The sequence below is a fragment of the Quercus robur genome, chromosome 12, assembly GCF_932294415.1.
Source record: "Quercus robur chromosome 12, dhQueRobu3.1, whole genome shotgun sequence".
NCBI lineage: Eukaryota > Viridiplantae > Streptophyta > Magnoliopsida > Fagales > Fagaceae > Quercus > Quercus robur.
Window position 1 is genome coordinate 23,239,834 of NC_065545.1, and position 18,266 is coordinate 23,258,099.

At 38.5% G+C, this 18,266-nt stretch overlaps 1 protein-coding gene across 1 annotated transcript; it reads right to left on the minus strand.

The window, feature by feature from the left end:
- Nucleotides 1-291: 291 nt before the first annotated feature.
- On the minus strand, nucleotides 292-8,183 carry LOC126708810 (uncharacterized). Its single transcript, XM_050408767.1, has 8 exons — nucleotides 7,789-8,183; nucleotides 7,628-7,695; nucleotides 7,161-7,227; nucleotides 6,862-7,016; nucleotides 6,554-6,624; nucleotides 4,329-4,397; nucleotides 1,668-1,768; nucleotides 292-713 (listed from the first exon to the last, which is right to left on the minus strand). Exons 1-8 carry the CDS (start codon nucleotides 8,065-8,067, stop codon nucleotides 420-422), a joined length of 1,104 nt encoding a protein of 367 aa, XP_050264724.1. The 5' UTR covers nucleotides 8,068-8,183; the 3' UTR covers nucleotides 292-419.
- Between the last annotated feature and the right edge of the window lie 10,083 nt (nucleotides 8,184-18,266).

Consider the following 18,266-nt stretch of genomic DNA (forward strand, 5'->3'; position numbering starts at 1 on the left):
AATCAAAGTGTGCGTACCACGGTTCTTTGTATATAAAGTAGAAATTTGTGCCCCCTGAGAAGGTTGAGATATTGCTCCAACCCACGGGTGGGTTGGGAAGGATAAGGCCAAAAAGCCCACATAGGTGATTATAAAATCAAGAATTAAAAGCACAAGACTTTGCAGTAACGAATTTGATTCAAGTAAAATACCAAATGGAGGGGAAAAGTGGAGTAACACAAAGGCCAGTAAATAGAGAACATGGAACTAAACAAATCAATGAAACATTGACACGCATATAAAACCCACTAATAAGGTGCAATAAAGTAACACTCGAATCTTTATAAATAAATGGAATGCAAGTGCAAGTACCTGTGAGTACAAAGTACAAACCTAGAAGTACAATCTCAATTGATGGTACAATCTCAAACACTGCTATCCTAAAGATTTTCCATGGGTGTAAAGGGGATGCTCTTAGGCCTGAAAAGCCTATACCCCACAAAAATTGACACACATAATGACACTACTGATAACAGAAGGGCAAAGGCACTAGAAACATTCCCAGAGGCACTTGGTCCAGTACTGGTTAGCATAGAATTGCCAGAAGAGATATCCAAAGGTACCCAATCACAGTCAACAGAATAGTGTCCAGAACCATGCCATGGTTGTCCATCAACTGGGTACCAGAATGCTACTGACATCTTACTCGAACTGCCAATCGTAAACTGAGCATCCTGCAGGAACCAGGTAACATTAACAAATTAAGGTTCTGTTGCTGCAATGTAAATATGTAACTTTTGAATGTACAGGTAGTGAAACGGTGCCCATAAATGAATATCATCTGTATTAAACATTGGGTTCTCTTCAAGCTAGAGAGCAGGTTTTACAACAAATTTCAACCCAATAAAGAACAATGGCATCATGAATTTTAACAAGATAAACAACACAGAGTTTAGAAAATAATTCCATTAAATATTTTCAGAAATCAAGATTTTGTTGTTGCAATATAAATACGAACTTCAATGGCAGTTAATACAATGGTAAGATTCTGAGATTAAAACAATATCGCCCATTAACATTTTGAGTTGTCTTCAAGCTATAGAACATCACTTGAAACAAATTTCAACAAGATTTAGCCTGCTTGGTTTAGCTTTATGAGCCAGCTTATTTTTCACCATCAGCTTATGAACAGCTCTTAAAGGTCGACTTTTCTAACCATCCAGAAAAGGGTTCCCTAAATATGGCCTATTTTCAAACAAACATAATCAAATTAATGTTTCAAAAGATGAAACTTTTTTTTTTGGGGTGGGGTGAGTGGAGTGAGGTGGGGGCGTAACTCATTTGACTAATATCATAAAGGTCCATAATCAAATAATTGAGGCAATGTAAAACATTTGTAAGGGCAATTTTTACTGGTGGTATTATGAACTATCAACCAATAACAAGGATTTTTAGCCTAGGCCATACTTCATCATCCAGTTATCCTTTTTTTAACAAGCACCTGAAAGATCAATGACTTTGCCAGCAACTTACATGTCATGGATTAATTTTTTTTCTCTTTTTTTATTTTTTTATTTTTTTGATAGTTACATACAATGGGGAGACACATACATATAGATCATGCACTTTCATTTTTCATTTTAATCCCAGATTCCTAGAACTCTGAATGCAGCAGATGACTTTCTAACCTGTTGAAGGCGATCCACTGTTCTCATAGGTCTAGAGAATTCAAAATAATATGTGCCTTGTTTACCATCTGACGAGTATGGACTATCTTCCACCACAAAACCTGTAATCGGCAATTATCCTATATTAATATTGACACAAAAAATGTGCAAAATATACAGTTCATAAAATGTGACTATCAACAAAGGTGAAAATACAAGGCACCATATGAGGAACAGAAGTAAACTAAATAATCAACCAGACAACTGTGATATGACAAAAACCAAAACACTCTTAAGAAACTTTTCATCAAAATGGTTGTGTGAACTAAGTGAAATTATGTCATGCACGTATTTTCGATTTCGAATTACTTGAATTTAGACATATAGCAGGCTCAGGGGTCTTGAGGCTCTCCAATAGATTGGTCAAACCTTTTCTCCAAAATTTGGAGATCCAACTACAAAAAGCATGCTCCAACAGCATAGCTTGTGAATAGGCAAATTTTGTAATTGCTGTAATTACTTCTCAAGTTTGGAGAGCTAAGAGTTATTGTGGCTTTCCAAAGCAGTATTTATATTCTCCTCCCAACACCAAACTGGTTTCAGAGAGTTAAATTTAACCCCACAGTAGTTTCTCTCTGGCTTTCTCAGCAACCAAACAAAATAATGAATATGGAAATAATATCAAACACAGAACAATAAAAAAAGCAAGATGAGTCAAAAATCATGAAAACCATTTTCTAAAAATAATGTCCTCTCTTTCTGAGAGCTAAATTCAACCCATTTTTTTGCTTTTGAAATCAAGAAAATAATGTCTGAATTGCAAAAAGAGCAAAATCCTTTACAACAAACCAACGCAATTTTTTTAGGGCTATGGTTAGCGTAGAAGGATAGAAATAGTTGCATTATTTAAGATTCATAAATCTCAAAGGCCCAATTGGAATCTCTGTTCTTTAGCTCTGATCTCTGTTTGATTGGTCTAATGTTTGGGGTCTTACAAACATCAACTACATTCTAGTTTTTACGAAATCACTTAACTTTTGTGCATATTATTTTGTAATTTTTTTAGATTAAAATTTGCTTATCATCATGAGCATGAAGTAATCTATTCTAATAATAATTTACCATTACTTACCCAAAAAATAAATAAATAGTCAAGGTCTACCACATGTATTCTTTTTCGCCATTCTATTCTACCCAAAATCATACTCTCTATCACATCCTTAATTGACATGTCATTTTTTACCACTTCTCCTAAAGTTATTTTTGGTCTTCCTCTACTTTTTTTTTTTGTTCACTCAACTTGAATCAACTCACTCTTTCTCATTGGTGCATTAATCATCCTCTAAACCTGGTCAAACCATCTTAAGCATTTTTCCCCCATCTTTTCATCAATTGGGGCCAACCTTATCTTTAAGCAAATTTCCTTGTTTCGAATCTTATATATTTTTATATTTACACTTATCTATCTCAACATTCTCATTTTATCTATGCTCATTTTATGGATAAGTTGCTTTTTAACAATCCAACATTCAATACCATAGAGCATAACTAGTCTTATAGGAGTTCTATAAATTTTTCTTTTTAACTTAATAGGTATTCTACGATCATACAATGCTCTTGATGTGCTTCTCTATTTCATCAACCTGCTCTTTTGATATGATTCACATCCTCTTCAATTTTATCCTAGAGCAAAATCCTTTAAAACTCCTAAATTAAAAATCAAGAAAAGTGTGTCTTAATCTTGACTCGGAATTGATCCAAACCCCTATAGTACCAATAAATCAAAAATCAAGAAAAGTGTCTTCAATCTTGATTAGGCATTGATTTAAACCATGATGGTGGTCATGAGTTCCACCAGGTTTGACTCCGTGATCACACAAATCCCATTAGTCAGAGGTTGTGTCCTTTATTTTTGGTAAATCACCCATGGTTGGTGGAGGTGATGGTGGTGCGATCGTGGGGAAGCTTGAGGCCAATCAGACAGTTTGGCTGAAGGATCATGTGGCTGCCCTGTGTAATGGTGAAGGCCAATCACACACACACACTCTTTCTCTCTCTCTCACACATTTGACTAAAGAAGACGAGAAGAAAATATCCATGGATTTTAGAAGGATATAAAAGAGAGATTTTTTGGGAGAGAAAAAAGAATAAGAAGATTATTTTAAATACAATAATGAGAGAATAGAGTAGCTGTTGGAACTTTATTGTTATTATTATTATTTTTGAATGGGAGTAGCTGTTGAAAGGTGTATTTGCAAAAGTGGTTAGCTAAAATAAGAAAAGGGTTTTTGGCTAAATTTTGGGTGAAATTTCAGATAAGCTGTTGGAGATGCCCTTAACCCTACCTAAGCATTCCTGGGTATTAAAATAGTAATAATTATAATAAAAGGAATGAGAGATTAACACTCATGGATGTGCAGAAACTGAAATATATTGATAGAACAGTTCAAGTCATACATAACTTTTATAAGTGTCTTAATGTGCATGCTTATGTCCTGTATATGGACCATTCAATTGATGGATCCTCCATCAACATTATGCATCCATTTTTTAATTGTTTAACCATTACTGTTTTAACTTTCTGCCATGACAAAGTGAAAGTTCTTTCTAAATTGAAAATCCAACTTGTTATATAGGTAAATAAATAATATTTGATAACATTAACAAAAGATAGATAATTACCTGAGTTAATATCAAAGCTACTGTGCCACCATGCACCTTTCCAATCATTCTGTGCACTAGTATCATTTCCTGACAATTGGAAAAAGATAAACCATTGATATATTCAATCACTGATTCTCATAGAAGAAAATAAATCATTAAAGGAGAAGGTAGAGGAAGAGAAGGAGGAATACAGGGAAACTACAATTTTCTTTTAGCCATATGCAACTCATGCACCCAGAACCTCATGCTCCAACCCTTATAAGGGAAAAGGGAGTTGCCCTTTGATCCAAAGACCATTTGCATAGCGGGAAGGGCGATAAAACAATAGATCATAGTGAAACTTGGGAGTTTCCATTAGTCTTGATGGGGTTATGTATATCAACAAATAAATAAATAAATAAATAATTCAGGTGCTAAGAGAGCCTCCTTTCAAAAGCAATGAACGACATGATATGCTGTTTGTTACCTTCATTGTATAAAATCTATCAAGAATTCGGTATCTAACTTTTGTCATTGGCTAGTGATTATCTTAGTATACATTACAGAGTACAAACCAAGAAAGTAACAGTGATCTTGTCAACTGAATTAATGGATAAACTTCACCAAGATTCCAAGATTCGCATTACAAGTAAGAACTAAGAATTTAATTAGTTGAAACACCAAAGTGTTTCACACGACAAACAATTTTGGATGCTATTTGGTTGGGTTCTCTATTAATAATAATAATAATAAATAAATAAATAAGGAGGCCAAAAAAAAAAAAAAAAAACATCTTTGCTTCTTTCTTTCTCTCTTCCCTCCCTTTTTTTTTTTGAGATTTTTTTTAACAAAAGAAAAAGTTAGTTCATATTATATGCAAGGGTATTTTAATGAAAAATAAAAAAGCGTATACGTCATATTGATAACAATATCAGTGATCATGGTTGAAGGTGGTGGTCTAGGGGATAAAGGAGGATAAAGGCATCATTGAACAAAAAACCAATGACAAGGTGATAGTGGTTATGGTTGCATTAGCATTGATAACAATGGGATTTTATTTCATTTATCTAATTGAGTCAACTTAAAAAATAATAATAATTAATAATCTTACCAACCAAACTTTGACTAGATCCACTGACCAATAAAAAACCCATTTATCCTTTCAAGTTGAAAGGTTTCTTTTCAGCCTAATTGGAAGATATTGTTTCACATGTTATTGAAAATGTCCTAGAGTGGCCTACTTTAATGGACACCTGATCCATTTACAATTTACTGTCTGCTCTGAAGGGGTGGCACTCCTCATATATATATATATATATATATATATATCATGTACACATAATTCATTCGAGCAATTAATTCTCTCTCTCTCTCTCACACACACACAAAAAATCATTCAAGCAATTCTAGCAGTTCTTTTTGTTTGAATTTAGTGCAAAAAACTAGGACAGATTTATACTAATGAAGAAACCAAATTTATTAAAGGTAAACTAAAGTAATACAATAAAGAAATTTTTGTCATTGAACTCAAAACCAAGTCTAATATGAAAAATTAAAGGATGTGGTGAAGATGAATCTCACAATCAACTAATTTATAATGTTGTTTGGAGGAAAATCTTGCTTTAGAGTATTTCAGTTGTAGATAAAAAAGGGAGTATTAAAAAAAAAAAAAAGAATGAAATGAATTCGAAAATTCATTGCAACACCATAGTTTTTCAAATATAAATACTAAATAGAAATGTAAACACCACTGTAGATGAGTGATTTTCTTACTGTTGAAGCGACTTAAAAAGATAGGAAGGCTGGAAGAACAAGGATATAGGCTGTTAAAAAAAAAAAAAAAAATTTGAGGATAACAAGGAGGAATTAGAGTTGTTTTGGCAGGCATAAGGGAAGTTACCCTATGTTCCTAAGGTAATAATTTAACATTGCCATGTTAAAGCTAGTTACAGAGGCCCTTGGTGATTTTTCAACAAGACAACCAGTCATTTCAAGAGTTCTTCTTAGGTGGGTTCCAAGATCTGCAAAGCATGATATGGACTATCGGATAAAAGTGAATTTTAATTTTGGGGGAGTCATGAATTCTTTACTACTTTAGTAGCTTTTTGTATTGAAGTCACTTCCCTTGGTGCCTTATCCCTCTTTGTTTTCCCTTCCTTAAAAGTTGTCCAATCTTCTTTTCAGCCTCATAACATATATCACTTTTCACTGAAAAAAAAGAACAATAAGATATTTTATTAATATTTTATGAATCCTAGAAATACCTGAGGGGCCAAGTCCATCTAGATATCTGCAGTGCGGGTTCCAAGCATAAAGATCAACTAAATGACCAAACCTGTTCATGAAAAAGTAGCAAATAAATATACAAAGTGGAAAAATTATTACTCATATAAGAAGGTGGGATTGTACAGTTGTACTACAACGGTATGAAGCTCAAAAGATGGGATGGTACTACATTGTTGTGAAAGTCAACAGTTGATATTGTACTGTATTGCTATAAAGGCCAAGAGATGAGATTGTACTACATTGCTGTGAAGGTCAATGAATAGAATTGTACTACACTCCACACTACCTGTCACCTCCATTCCCCTCGCTGTTGTCTACCAGGTTGCCACCATAGAGCCGTCCAGGAATAGCAGTTCCAATTGAGAAGTGCATTATATCAACTTCATGCCCTTTGCATGTCTTGTTGGTGCATGAGCCTTTCCCTTGACTACATCCACCCATCTAACAACACATATCTTCTCAGTTTGAATCATAAAATACATAAACGGAAAGCAAAATGAAGAGACTGAGAAATTGTAAAAAGTTTATACAAAATTAGAAAAGACAAACCCAAAATTTGATAATCAGTGGAATGGAGTAACTTACATCATGGTAGGTGGCACTGTCTCCAATTTGAAACATAAGAGAAACAGATGGGCATTTTTTGCTATTACTGCATCATTTACAAAAGAACCAATTCAACAAGAGCCTTTCTTGTTACGGAGTCAAAGTATGAAACAGATCAGTCATTGAATTCAACAAAGCATGCACCTCTAATTTTTTCAGCCAGCACACCAAAGTTGAATAAAAAATTCACAACCAGTCAAAGCGACATATCTTCAAAGTGGGTATCTTTTAAACACCATGAATGATACAATTTATAAAATAAGAGTCTCAAATAACAAAGTGAAATCAGATGATTCAGATTTGAACATGAATTGACGTCTAAAAGTCACTAGAAATGAACGCAAAAGGCTAAATTACCAATATCAAACATGTCCAAAAATATCAATCTTACACAATTCAATCACAAACATAACAAAATATTCAAATTCTGAAAAATTAAAACATACCCTTTAGAGTACACATAGTCCCCATCAACTTGTAACATAAAGAAAACATCATGACCATCATGCAAAGCCTGTAACATATCAAATTAGCAACACAGACAAGAAAGAAAAAGCTTGGTACTATTGGTACAAGGATTTGAATTGAAACAATGGTACACACAAACCTTAACGGTCATTTTTCCGGCTTTGTATTCGTGATCAGGATGTGGGTCGAGAGCAGGGAGGAGAGAGAACTCGAAGCCATCAATGTCCTTCCAATCTTCGGCATGACCATCGAGGGAGATGAGGCCAGGCTTGAACTCGGCATCAACTCGGATCTCGGAGCCGGACTCGCAGCTCCACTCGCCCGATTCTTGGTGAGAGTTGACCGGTCCGATCGAGACGGAGATAAAGAACAATATTGGTAATTGTAGTTGTAGTAGTAGTAATAGTTTTCGAAGCATTTTCTAGATTGAATGATTGTGTGTTGAAATAAAAACAATGTATTTTGTGTTTTGTGTTTTTTCTGTTTTGCGTGTCGTGGTGGGCTTGAACTTATTGAAGCGTAGGGGCGCTTTGCCTTTGGCCGTCGTCGTTTTGAATTTTATATCCCTTCCAAAATGCCCGTAAGCCGTATGTGCCCCTCAAAAAAATAAATAAATAAATAAACAAACTGAATTGGGTAAAGTAATTTAAATAAAATAGTTTAATAACTAGTCAGTAAAAAAAAAAGTAACATACTATATTACTTTACCCAAAAAAAAAGTAATTTAAATAACTAGTCAGTAAATGGTATAATACATAAAATAGTTTAATAACATACTATATTTTTTTTCTCAAAAAAAGAAACATACTATAATATTTTTTTAATGTTTTATTCAAATATAAAATTTAATTGTGGGGGATAAGTGAGTTGAGAAGGAGTGTTGGGCCATGGGCCATGCTCGAGGACATATAGGAACCCGAGGATGGTCAAACAATGAAATGAGTATGGGGTCAATGGGTCGAGGACAGGGACAAATAATAATGAACAGATGGTGTCTCTTGAGGAGCCAAACTTCCTCAAGAAAGCATTGTGGAAGATTGGAACCCGATCTCCTAGAGAATACCGTGAAAGGGGCAACCATACTTTTGAGAATAAGTTTCAGGGAAAGGAGCCAACAGTAAGCTAAGCAATATTTGAGAAGAAGGCTGAGGTTTTAACTGGCCGCATTTATGTGGAAATGACCCCTGAGTAGAGATATTTCAGTTTATAGCTACTCACAAACCTTTTAGGAGGTTTCTGATGGGACAAACATCCAAGAGATCACTTACATGATCAATAAGTGAAAGGCTAGGATGAAAAAGAACAAGACTATGTAAGGGAAAGGCCCCCGTGAAAAATGGGGCATGTAGTCTGAGAGCAAAAAAAGAAGAAAGAAAAAAAAGAACACTTTTTATTTAGATAAGTTGAGTAAATATAAGAACATTTCATCCCCAGATATGACCAAGGAGAGCTTTCCTTAACATTGTGTTTGTCTTCCTGGCTTGAATCCAAACAATTAAGGTCCATACTTGATTTATCGAGCTACTCTCTTATATAATCCATTTTCTAACAAATATATTGTGTTGGGCTTGTTAGGTCATCATCCACTATTAGTGGACCAGAGGTCAAATCTAGTCCTTACATTAATAATTAGAATAATTATTAATAGGTATTTATTATTGTGGGTGGTGGGGCCTGAAATTTGAAATCCCAGCCCATTTCACATTAAGGGCCCAAAGCCCAAGCTGAGGAGCCCTACTGCCGAGGACGATCTCACGCTCAACACCTCACAAAGCGCCTGAAGAAAAGGACAAACCCAGTACAAGAGCCGTACAAACGAGAAAGCTGCCAACACCATAATGTGGAGCCCAGCGCCTGACGAGCCCATACTCCATACCATGCTATCCAGCTTTTCCCCAACCACTCTGACGTATGGATTGATAGGACGAGTAAATACCCCAAACCAGGAAAAACTGACACGTAGATGAAGGATGGGAGGTAAATACTAGTATAAAGGAGGGGATCCTGAAGAAAATAGGGGGATCCTGAAAAAAACGGAGGAGGAATGATGAGAATGTAATGCTCCTCGGACTAATTCCGAGGAGTCAAACCTTTCAAACTACATTGATGCAAGGCTCAGCTATACAGTTCAAACCCATCTTTGTATGATCGCTCATGAAACCGGGACCAAACCGAAACCCAACGCCTAAAGGCAGGCCTTTCCAAACCCACTCTCTACAAATCATATTGTTCGGGCCCTTTACACACGAGCTCAACGTCATCCTTGGGTCGTTAAAAATCGTGTCCCTACAATTGGCACCGTCTGTGGGAAGGCTTGCGCATTGGCCCAGGTGGCGGTGGAGTCAACTCTCTAGCAAGTAGAGGTTCGCGGGGTTTCCTCCATCTCCGGCGACATGCAGTTGTTGCTCCGACATAAACTTCTGCTAGGGGCTACGCCCTGCAATGCCAATGGCACGGGCAGCTCTAAGGGCTTCCGGCCTCAAGCCAACTCTCCTCGCCATGGTCTAGGGGCTGACCTTCGAAAAACAAATAAATACAGAGAAAAAACTACTCAAAAGAAAACTTACAAGTTTTGGACAGAACCAAAGCCTTGCATGGTCCTCAGACTCAAGCCTATGGGGAAACCAAGTACTCAAAAGAAAACTTACAAGTTTTGGACAGAACCAAGGCCTTGCATGGTCCTCGGACTCAAGCCTATGGGGAAACCAAGTACTCAAAAGAAAACTTACAAGTTTTGGACAGAACCAAGGCCTTGCATGGTCCTCGGACTCAAGCCTATGGGGAAACCAAGTACTCAAAAGAAAAATTACAAGTTTTGGACAGAACCAAGGCTTTGCATGGTCCTCGGACTCAAGCCTATGGGGAAACCAAGTACTCAAAAGAAAAATTACAAGTTTTGGACAAAACCAAGGCCTTGCATGGTCCTCGGACTCAAGCCTATGGGGAAACCAAGTACTCAAAAGAAAACTTACAAGTTTTGGACAGAACCAAGGCCTTACATGGTCCTCGGACTCAAGCCTACTGGGAAACCAAGTACTCAAAAGAAAACTTACAAGTTTTGGACAGAACCAAGGCCTTGCATGGTCCTCGGACTCAAGCCTATGGGGAAACCAAGTACTCAAAAGAAAACTTACAAGTTTTGGACAGAACCAAGGCCTTGCATGGTCCTCGGACTCAAGCCTATGGGGAAACCAAGTACTCAAAAGAAAACTTACAAGTTTTGGACAGAACCAAGGCCTTGCATGGTCCTCGGACTCAAGCCTATGGGGAAACCAAGTACTCAAAAGAAAACTTACAAGTTTTGGACAGAACCAAGACCTTGCATGGTCCTCAGACTCAAGCCTATAGGGAAACCAAGTACTCAAAAGAAAAATTACCAGTTTTGGACAGAACCAAGGCCTTGCATGGTCCTCGGACTCAAGCCTATGGGGAAACCAAGTACTCAAAAGAAAACTTACAAGTTTTGGATAGAACCAAGGCCTTGCATGGTCCTCGGACTCAAACCTATAGGGAAACCAAGTACTCAAAAGAAAAATTACAAGTTTTGGACAGAACCAAGGCTTTGTATGGTCCTCGGACTCAAGCCTATGGGGAAACCAAGTACTCAAAAGAAAACTTACAAGTTTTGGATAGAACCAAGACCTTGCATGGTCCTCGGACTCAAGCCTATGGGAAAACCAAGTACTCAAAAGAAAAATTACAAGTTTTGGATAGAACCAAGGCCTTGCATGGTCCTCGGACTCAAGCCTATGGGGAAACCAAGTACTCAAAAGAAAACTTACAAGTTTTGGACAGAACCAAGGCCTTGCATGGTCCTCGGACTCAAGCCTATGGGGAAACCAAGTACTCAAAAGAAAACTTACAAGTTTTGGACAGAACCAAGGCCTTGCATGGTCCTCGGACTCAAGCCTATGGGAAACCAAGTACTCAAAAGAAAAATTACAAGTTTTGGACAAAACCAAGGCCTTGCATGGTCCTCGGACTCAAGCCTATGGGGAAACCAAGTACTCAAAAGAAAAATTACAAGTTTTGGACAGAACCAAGGCCTTGCATGGTCCTCGGACTCAAGCCTATGGGGAAACCAAGTACTCAAAAAAAACGTACAAGTTTTGGACAGAACCATGGCCTTGCATGGTCCTCGGACTCAAGCCTATGGGGAAACCAAGTACTCAAAAGAAAACTTACAAGTTTTGGACAGAACCAAGGCCTTGCATGGTCCTCGGACTCAAGCCTATGGGGAAACCAAGTACTCAAAAGAAAACTTACAAGTTTTGGACAGAACCAAGGCCTTGCATGGTCCTCGGACTCAAGCCTATGGGGAAACCAAGTACTCAAAAGAAAACTTACAAGTTTTGGATAGAACCAAGTCCTTGCATGGTCCTCGGACTCAAGCCTATGGGAAACCAAGTACTCAAAAGAAAAATTACCAGTTTTGGACAGAACCAAGGCCTTGCATGATCCTCGAACTCAAGCCTAAGGGGAAATCAAGTACTCAAAAGAAAAATTACCAGTTTTGGACAGAACCAAGGCCTTGCATGGTCCTCGGACTCAAGCCTATGGGGAAACCAAGTACTCAAAAGAAAACTTACAAGTTTTGGACAGAACCAAGGCCTTGCATGGTCCTCGGACTCAAGCCTATGGGGAAACCAAGTACTCAAAAGAAAAATTACAAGTTTTGGACAGAACCAAGGCCTTGCATGGTCCTCGGACTCAAGCCTATGGGGAAACCAAGTACTCAAAAGAAAAATTACCAGTTTTGGACAGAACCAAGGCTTTGCATGGTCCTCGGACTCAAGCCTATGGGGAAACCAAGTACTCAAAAGAAAAATTACAAGTTTTGGACAGAACCCAAGCCTTGTATGGTCCTCGGACTCAAGCCTATTGGGAAACCGACTACCTAGAAGAGACAACATGGGTTTGGGCACGACCTGGACGTTACATGGACATTAGAATCTATCCGAGGAGAATTCCCCATTGATAGTTGGGCTAATCCCTAAACCACATGGATTCCCCGGTTAATCCTCGGATCCTCAATACCAAGAGGATTGATGCAATATATAGGGCAATATGTTGCCAAAAATAGAGTCAAAGTCCCTCATTGCTCGGCTACCCTCTCGGATGAATTATTTAGAGTTTATCGTTCTCGGACGGTCGCTTTGCCTGCATTACGAAGCACTCGGCCATTATCCCGGTTAGTTTTATGAGTTTTAATTTACTGGGAATTATCATTATTATGCCTGATAATATCGATAAACTAGAATTAGTAGGTTTCTGTTTCAAGGTTTCCTGCTCTAAGTATCATCAAAGGAAAGCACACATGTAGCATACCCATGCCCAAAATAATTGTTGCAGAAAGGAAAAGTATTTAAAAAGAAATAAATTCATCTTTTATTAAGACAAAGGAACAGTACAGCGTACATTGAAAGAGCTCAAATAAGCTCATACTGAAACTAACTACACAAAACAAAAAAGAAAAAATACAAGGGAATTAAGAAAAAGCTGAAGAGTAGGTGCAGGGAAGACGACACTGGAGGTGGGAACTAGTTATGGATAAAGGGTTATGATTTTGAAGAGAGCAGAAGAGTTTATACGCCAAGAGAATAACCACCTATCCTACTTATATAATGAGTAAGGAGGTGTCATTTAATTTAATTTGAGCAGATTCCCAAGAAACGCTACAGACAAGGCAGCTCTGGCACAATTTCCAACACTATCCACCACCACAAGATTTAAAGGTCCTCGTGAAGGCGCGCCTCGAGTACTGAAACATCAAAGGACACTAAGCGGGTGAAGAATGAAGTAACGCCTCTTAATTTGGCACATCTCCCATGCAAATGGAAGAACACAAACAGCAATAAGGTACGGAACTTGAGCAAAGCCGCAAGGTGGGCCCAACATCACCAAAACCCTCCTCCCCAACTAAAAGTCGGGAAGCAGGATTTTGAGGGGCTATTGTGGGTGGTGGGGCCTGAAATTTGAAATCCCAGCCCATTTCACATTAAGGGCCCAAAGCCCAAGCCGAGGAGTCCTACTGCTGAGGACGATCTCACGCTCAACACCTCACAAAGCGCCTGAAGAAAAGAACAAACCCAGTACAAGAGCCGTACAAACGAGAAAGCTGCCAACACCATAATGTAAAGCCCAGCGCCTGACGAGCCCATACTCCATACCATGCTATCCAGCTTTTCCCCAACCACTCTGACGTATGGATTGATAGGACGAGTAAATACCCCAAACCAGGAAAAACTGACACGTAGATGAAGGATGGGAGGTAAATACTAGTATAAAAGGAGGGGATCCTGAAGAAAAGAAGGGGATCCTGAAAAAAAGGGAGGAGGAATGGTGAGAATGTAATGCTCCTCGGACTAATTCCGAGGAGTCAAACATTTCAAACTACATTGATGCAAAGCTCAGCTATACAGTCCAAACCCATCTTTGTATGATCGCTCATGAAACCGAGACCAGACCGAAACCCAGCGCTCAAAGGCAAGCCTTTCCAAACCCACTCTCTACAAATCATATTGTTCGGGCCCTTTACGCATGAGCCCAACGTCATCCTTGGGTCGTTAAAAATCGTGTCCCTACAATTATGATTGTATTTTTATATGGAACTAGATGCTTTACTATTTAAATTTTAATGAAGATTTGGTTTGGTAATATTTTAATGAAATGTTTAAATATACAATAGAATATAAAATTAATTAAATATATATAAAATAAAATAATGACATGCAAATTATGAAGCCTCAAAAGTTTATATGGGAAAATATGATGGACCAACTAAAAGTTAAATATCTTTAGTTTAATATAAATGAGAATGTATCATCATTTGCATTATTTTGATATGATAAATTTTTTTACTACTCCTATAAAGGTTTGTATATATAAAATCAACTATAAGGATTGTTATTGAAAATATTTGAGTTTATTTGGCCAAATAATAAGTCGCCTAAATAAAATTAAGTAACTATCAACAAATAAAACTTAAGTAACAACACTGAAATACTCAATATACCTTTTTAAAATGCTTTCAAAAAGATTATTATTATTAGTATTATTTTATATATATAATTTGATAGCTAGGGATGATGAAATTTGAATTTTGAGTGTTTCTAAAACATTATAATACGTCTTATTATTTATTTTATAGTAACATATATATATATATATATTTATATAATATGCTTTCAAAAGATATAACTTCTGGTAACAAGATTCTCAAAATTTGATATTGATATTTCAATAAAATATTCCTTAATTTATAGAAAAATAAAAGTAGGGAGATTGGGCAAACAAAGGAAGATAGTGTTTAAATAAAAAAAATAACAAAATTTTTGCATACATTTAAAGGGTATATTTTGATTTTCCTTTTATGACTAAAGAGATAGGGAATATATAGAGAGAGAGAGAGAGATTCAACCTTTGACATCTGTGGGAATTGAACTCTAATACATCATATCTCTTATTCGAGAATAAGAGACTTTACCAATTAAGCTAACTGAAACCCACAAGAAATATAAATATTATTGCTATAAAAGGTGGATATTTTGATTTTTCTATGTGTACTAAAAAAAGGTATGTTAGAAAAACATAACATTCAGTGACATACCATTTGGAGGATCCGCTGCATGCTTTCTGGTCTTGCAAAGAAGTGGAAAGTGCTTGGAGTTCATTCAATTGCTTCCACCACTCGAGCTCCCCCCAACCTTTGAATTTTAGTGACTTACTCTCTCGGTTTTTGCAGGTCCAGGATGATTATTGAAAAGGAGGTGTTTGCTATATTAGGCTGGTTCTTGTGGAATAGGAGAAATGCAATTCACTTTGGCCACTCGGTGCACCCCACTGCAAATATCATTGATGATATGGATAATATTGCAAATATGAGTACTCACTGGCAAAAAGGCATAAAGCAACGTGCCAAACAAACCCGTCAGTCTTACTTGTGGCCATTGACAAGTGACGACAGTGGGGAGTCTACAGCTTGAAACTGACAAGGTCAACTTGGGAGGAGGTAGAAAGCTAACGACACTAAAGGGTATGCACGAGACTAACGACTCTGACATAACCTTGCTTAGCCTCCACACATGCGTATGCAAGGAAATATCTTGTGCCCTACGCTTAGAAAGACTCCTACAAGGAAAGGGTTCCGCAAAATATGCTCATAAGGACTCCTATAAGGAAAAGACTTCTAAACCAAGGAAAAGATGTCAACCCTCTACTACTATAAAAGCCCCAATACCCTTACTAACCAAGGTACGTATAATTTCCCCTAGCTCTAGCACTCTAGAGTGGTGAAAAGTTATAACTTGACCTTCGAAGGGTATTTGGCCGGCACCACACTGGTGCTCTTCGTGAGGTCTTCTCCTTTTGTATTATGCAAGTATTGTTTTGAGCATGTGAGGACCGTGTGACTTACTGTTGATTTTTCGGCATCATAAGTTGGCATCGTCTGTGGGAACTTTTAGTGACTTGTAAGCCATACTATCACTTTTCTGACAAAAGAGTTGCATGGTACTTACTCACTCAATGGCAACCACCAACAACGTTCAGGGAGACAAGCCGCGACCCACTGTCCTGGAGAGGCAAGTCCAAACCCTTACAGCCGCAGTGGAACGTCTTACCAAACAGAATCAAAACCTAGAGGAACAGCTATGGCAGAAGAACGTGGCAATGGGTACCCAAGAGGAAGACTAAGAAGGTACCAGTGCTGAGAGAAGGGACCAAGAGGGGTCAGACGGTAGCAATGCCCTAAGTAGATCAGAACGACTGGACATGAGCCGACTATCCGTCACAGATACGGCTCTACCTCACATGGTTGCAGAGATGAAGATGATGAAGGAACAAATGGACTTTACGATGAACGCCCTTAGAGGACGAGTATCTAGCGACCTCGACGACTTGGTCCACCGAACCGATTCGCCATTCACTACGTCTGTCAATTCATACCCCCTTCCGCCAAAGTTTCGTATGCCGCAGGTAGAAAGCTACGACGGAACTAAAGACCCTCTAGATCACTTAGAATCCTTCAAGACCCTGATGCACCTTCAAGGGGTTGCAGACGAAATCATGTGTAGGGCCTTCCCTACTATGCTAAAGGGGCCGACAAGAATATGGTTCAGTAGACTGACACCTAACTCCATTAACACTTTCAAAGAGCTAAGCACCTAGTTTGCCTTACACTTTATCGAAGGGCATAGGTATATGAAATCCACTACGTGTTTGATGAGCATCAAGCAACGAGAAGATGAGACGTTGAGGTCTTACATAGCTCACTTTAACAAAGAAGCACTTTCAATCGATGAGGCCGACAATAAGATACTTGTAGCCGCATTCACCAATGGGTTACGGAAGGGTAAATTCCTATTTTCATTATATAAGAACGACCCAAAGACTATGTCAGATATACCTTACAAGGCAACCAAATATATGAATGTTGAAGACACGCTTTTGGGCCGAGAAGAGAGGCCCAAGAAGAGAGAAAGACAAGAAGACACATAGTAGGACAGAGGGCGGAAGATGGCGAGAATGAGAGAACGAAGGGATGACAGATGCTTTAAGCCCCCTGCGAGGAGGTTTACAAGCTTCACCCCACTAACTGCCTCGATCGACCAAGTCCTAATGCAAATCAAGGACGAGGGAGCCCTAACCTTCCCTGGCAAGCTAAAAGGAGATCCCAACAAGCGGTCTAAAGACAAATACTGTCGTTTCCACCGTAACCACGGTCATGACACAGCCGATTACTATGACTTGAAACAGCAAATCGAAGCCCTCATCAGGTAAGGGAAATTACAGAAGTTCGTCAGTAGAGAGAGGGGGGATCCGCCTCAAGAGCAGGGTCCCCGACGGGACAACGAGCGCCCAAGGCCACCTTAGGCGACATAAGAATGATTGTGGGAGGCACGGAGACTATCGGTTTGTTCAAAAAGGCTTGAAAGACTTATCTCAGAATGGTTTAGAACGTCCAGCTAACGGGCGTTGTCCCGAAGATGATGCAAATCGATAACCCCATCATTGGCTTATCAGAAGAAAATGCTCGACGTCTTCACCACTCGCATGATGATGCACTCATCGTTAGCATCCGGATAGGGGACTATAACACGCATCGGGTCTCAGTCGACAACGGAAGCTCTGTGAACATTCTTTACTACCCGACGTTCCAATAAATACGGATTAACAGAGAACATCTAGTCCCAACCAACGCCCCACTTGTTGGATTTAGAGGAACAAAAGTGTACCCCCTCGGCGCAGTCACATTGCCTGTAACAGTTGGAGATTATCCTCAGTAAATCATCAAGGATGTGACATTCCTCATTGTCAATTCTTCCTTTGCCTATAACGCCATCATAGGACGACCTACCCTTAACTCGTGGAAGGCTGTAACTTCAACTTACCACCTGATGATCAAATTCCCCACTAAGTATGGAGTAGGGGAATTGTGAGGAGATCAACTAGCTACACGCGAATGCTATATTGCGATGTTGGAGATGAACGACCATCTACAGGCCATGAGCATAGAAGAACAACGGACGGGGCGGAAGCCGTAGAAAGGCTTAAGGAGATACCCTTCAATAACTCCAGACTGGACAAAACCACAAGGATCGGCATTCTCGCTAGCCC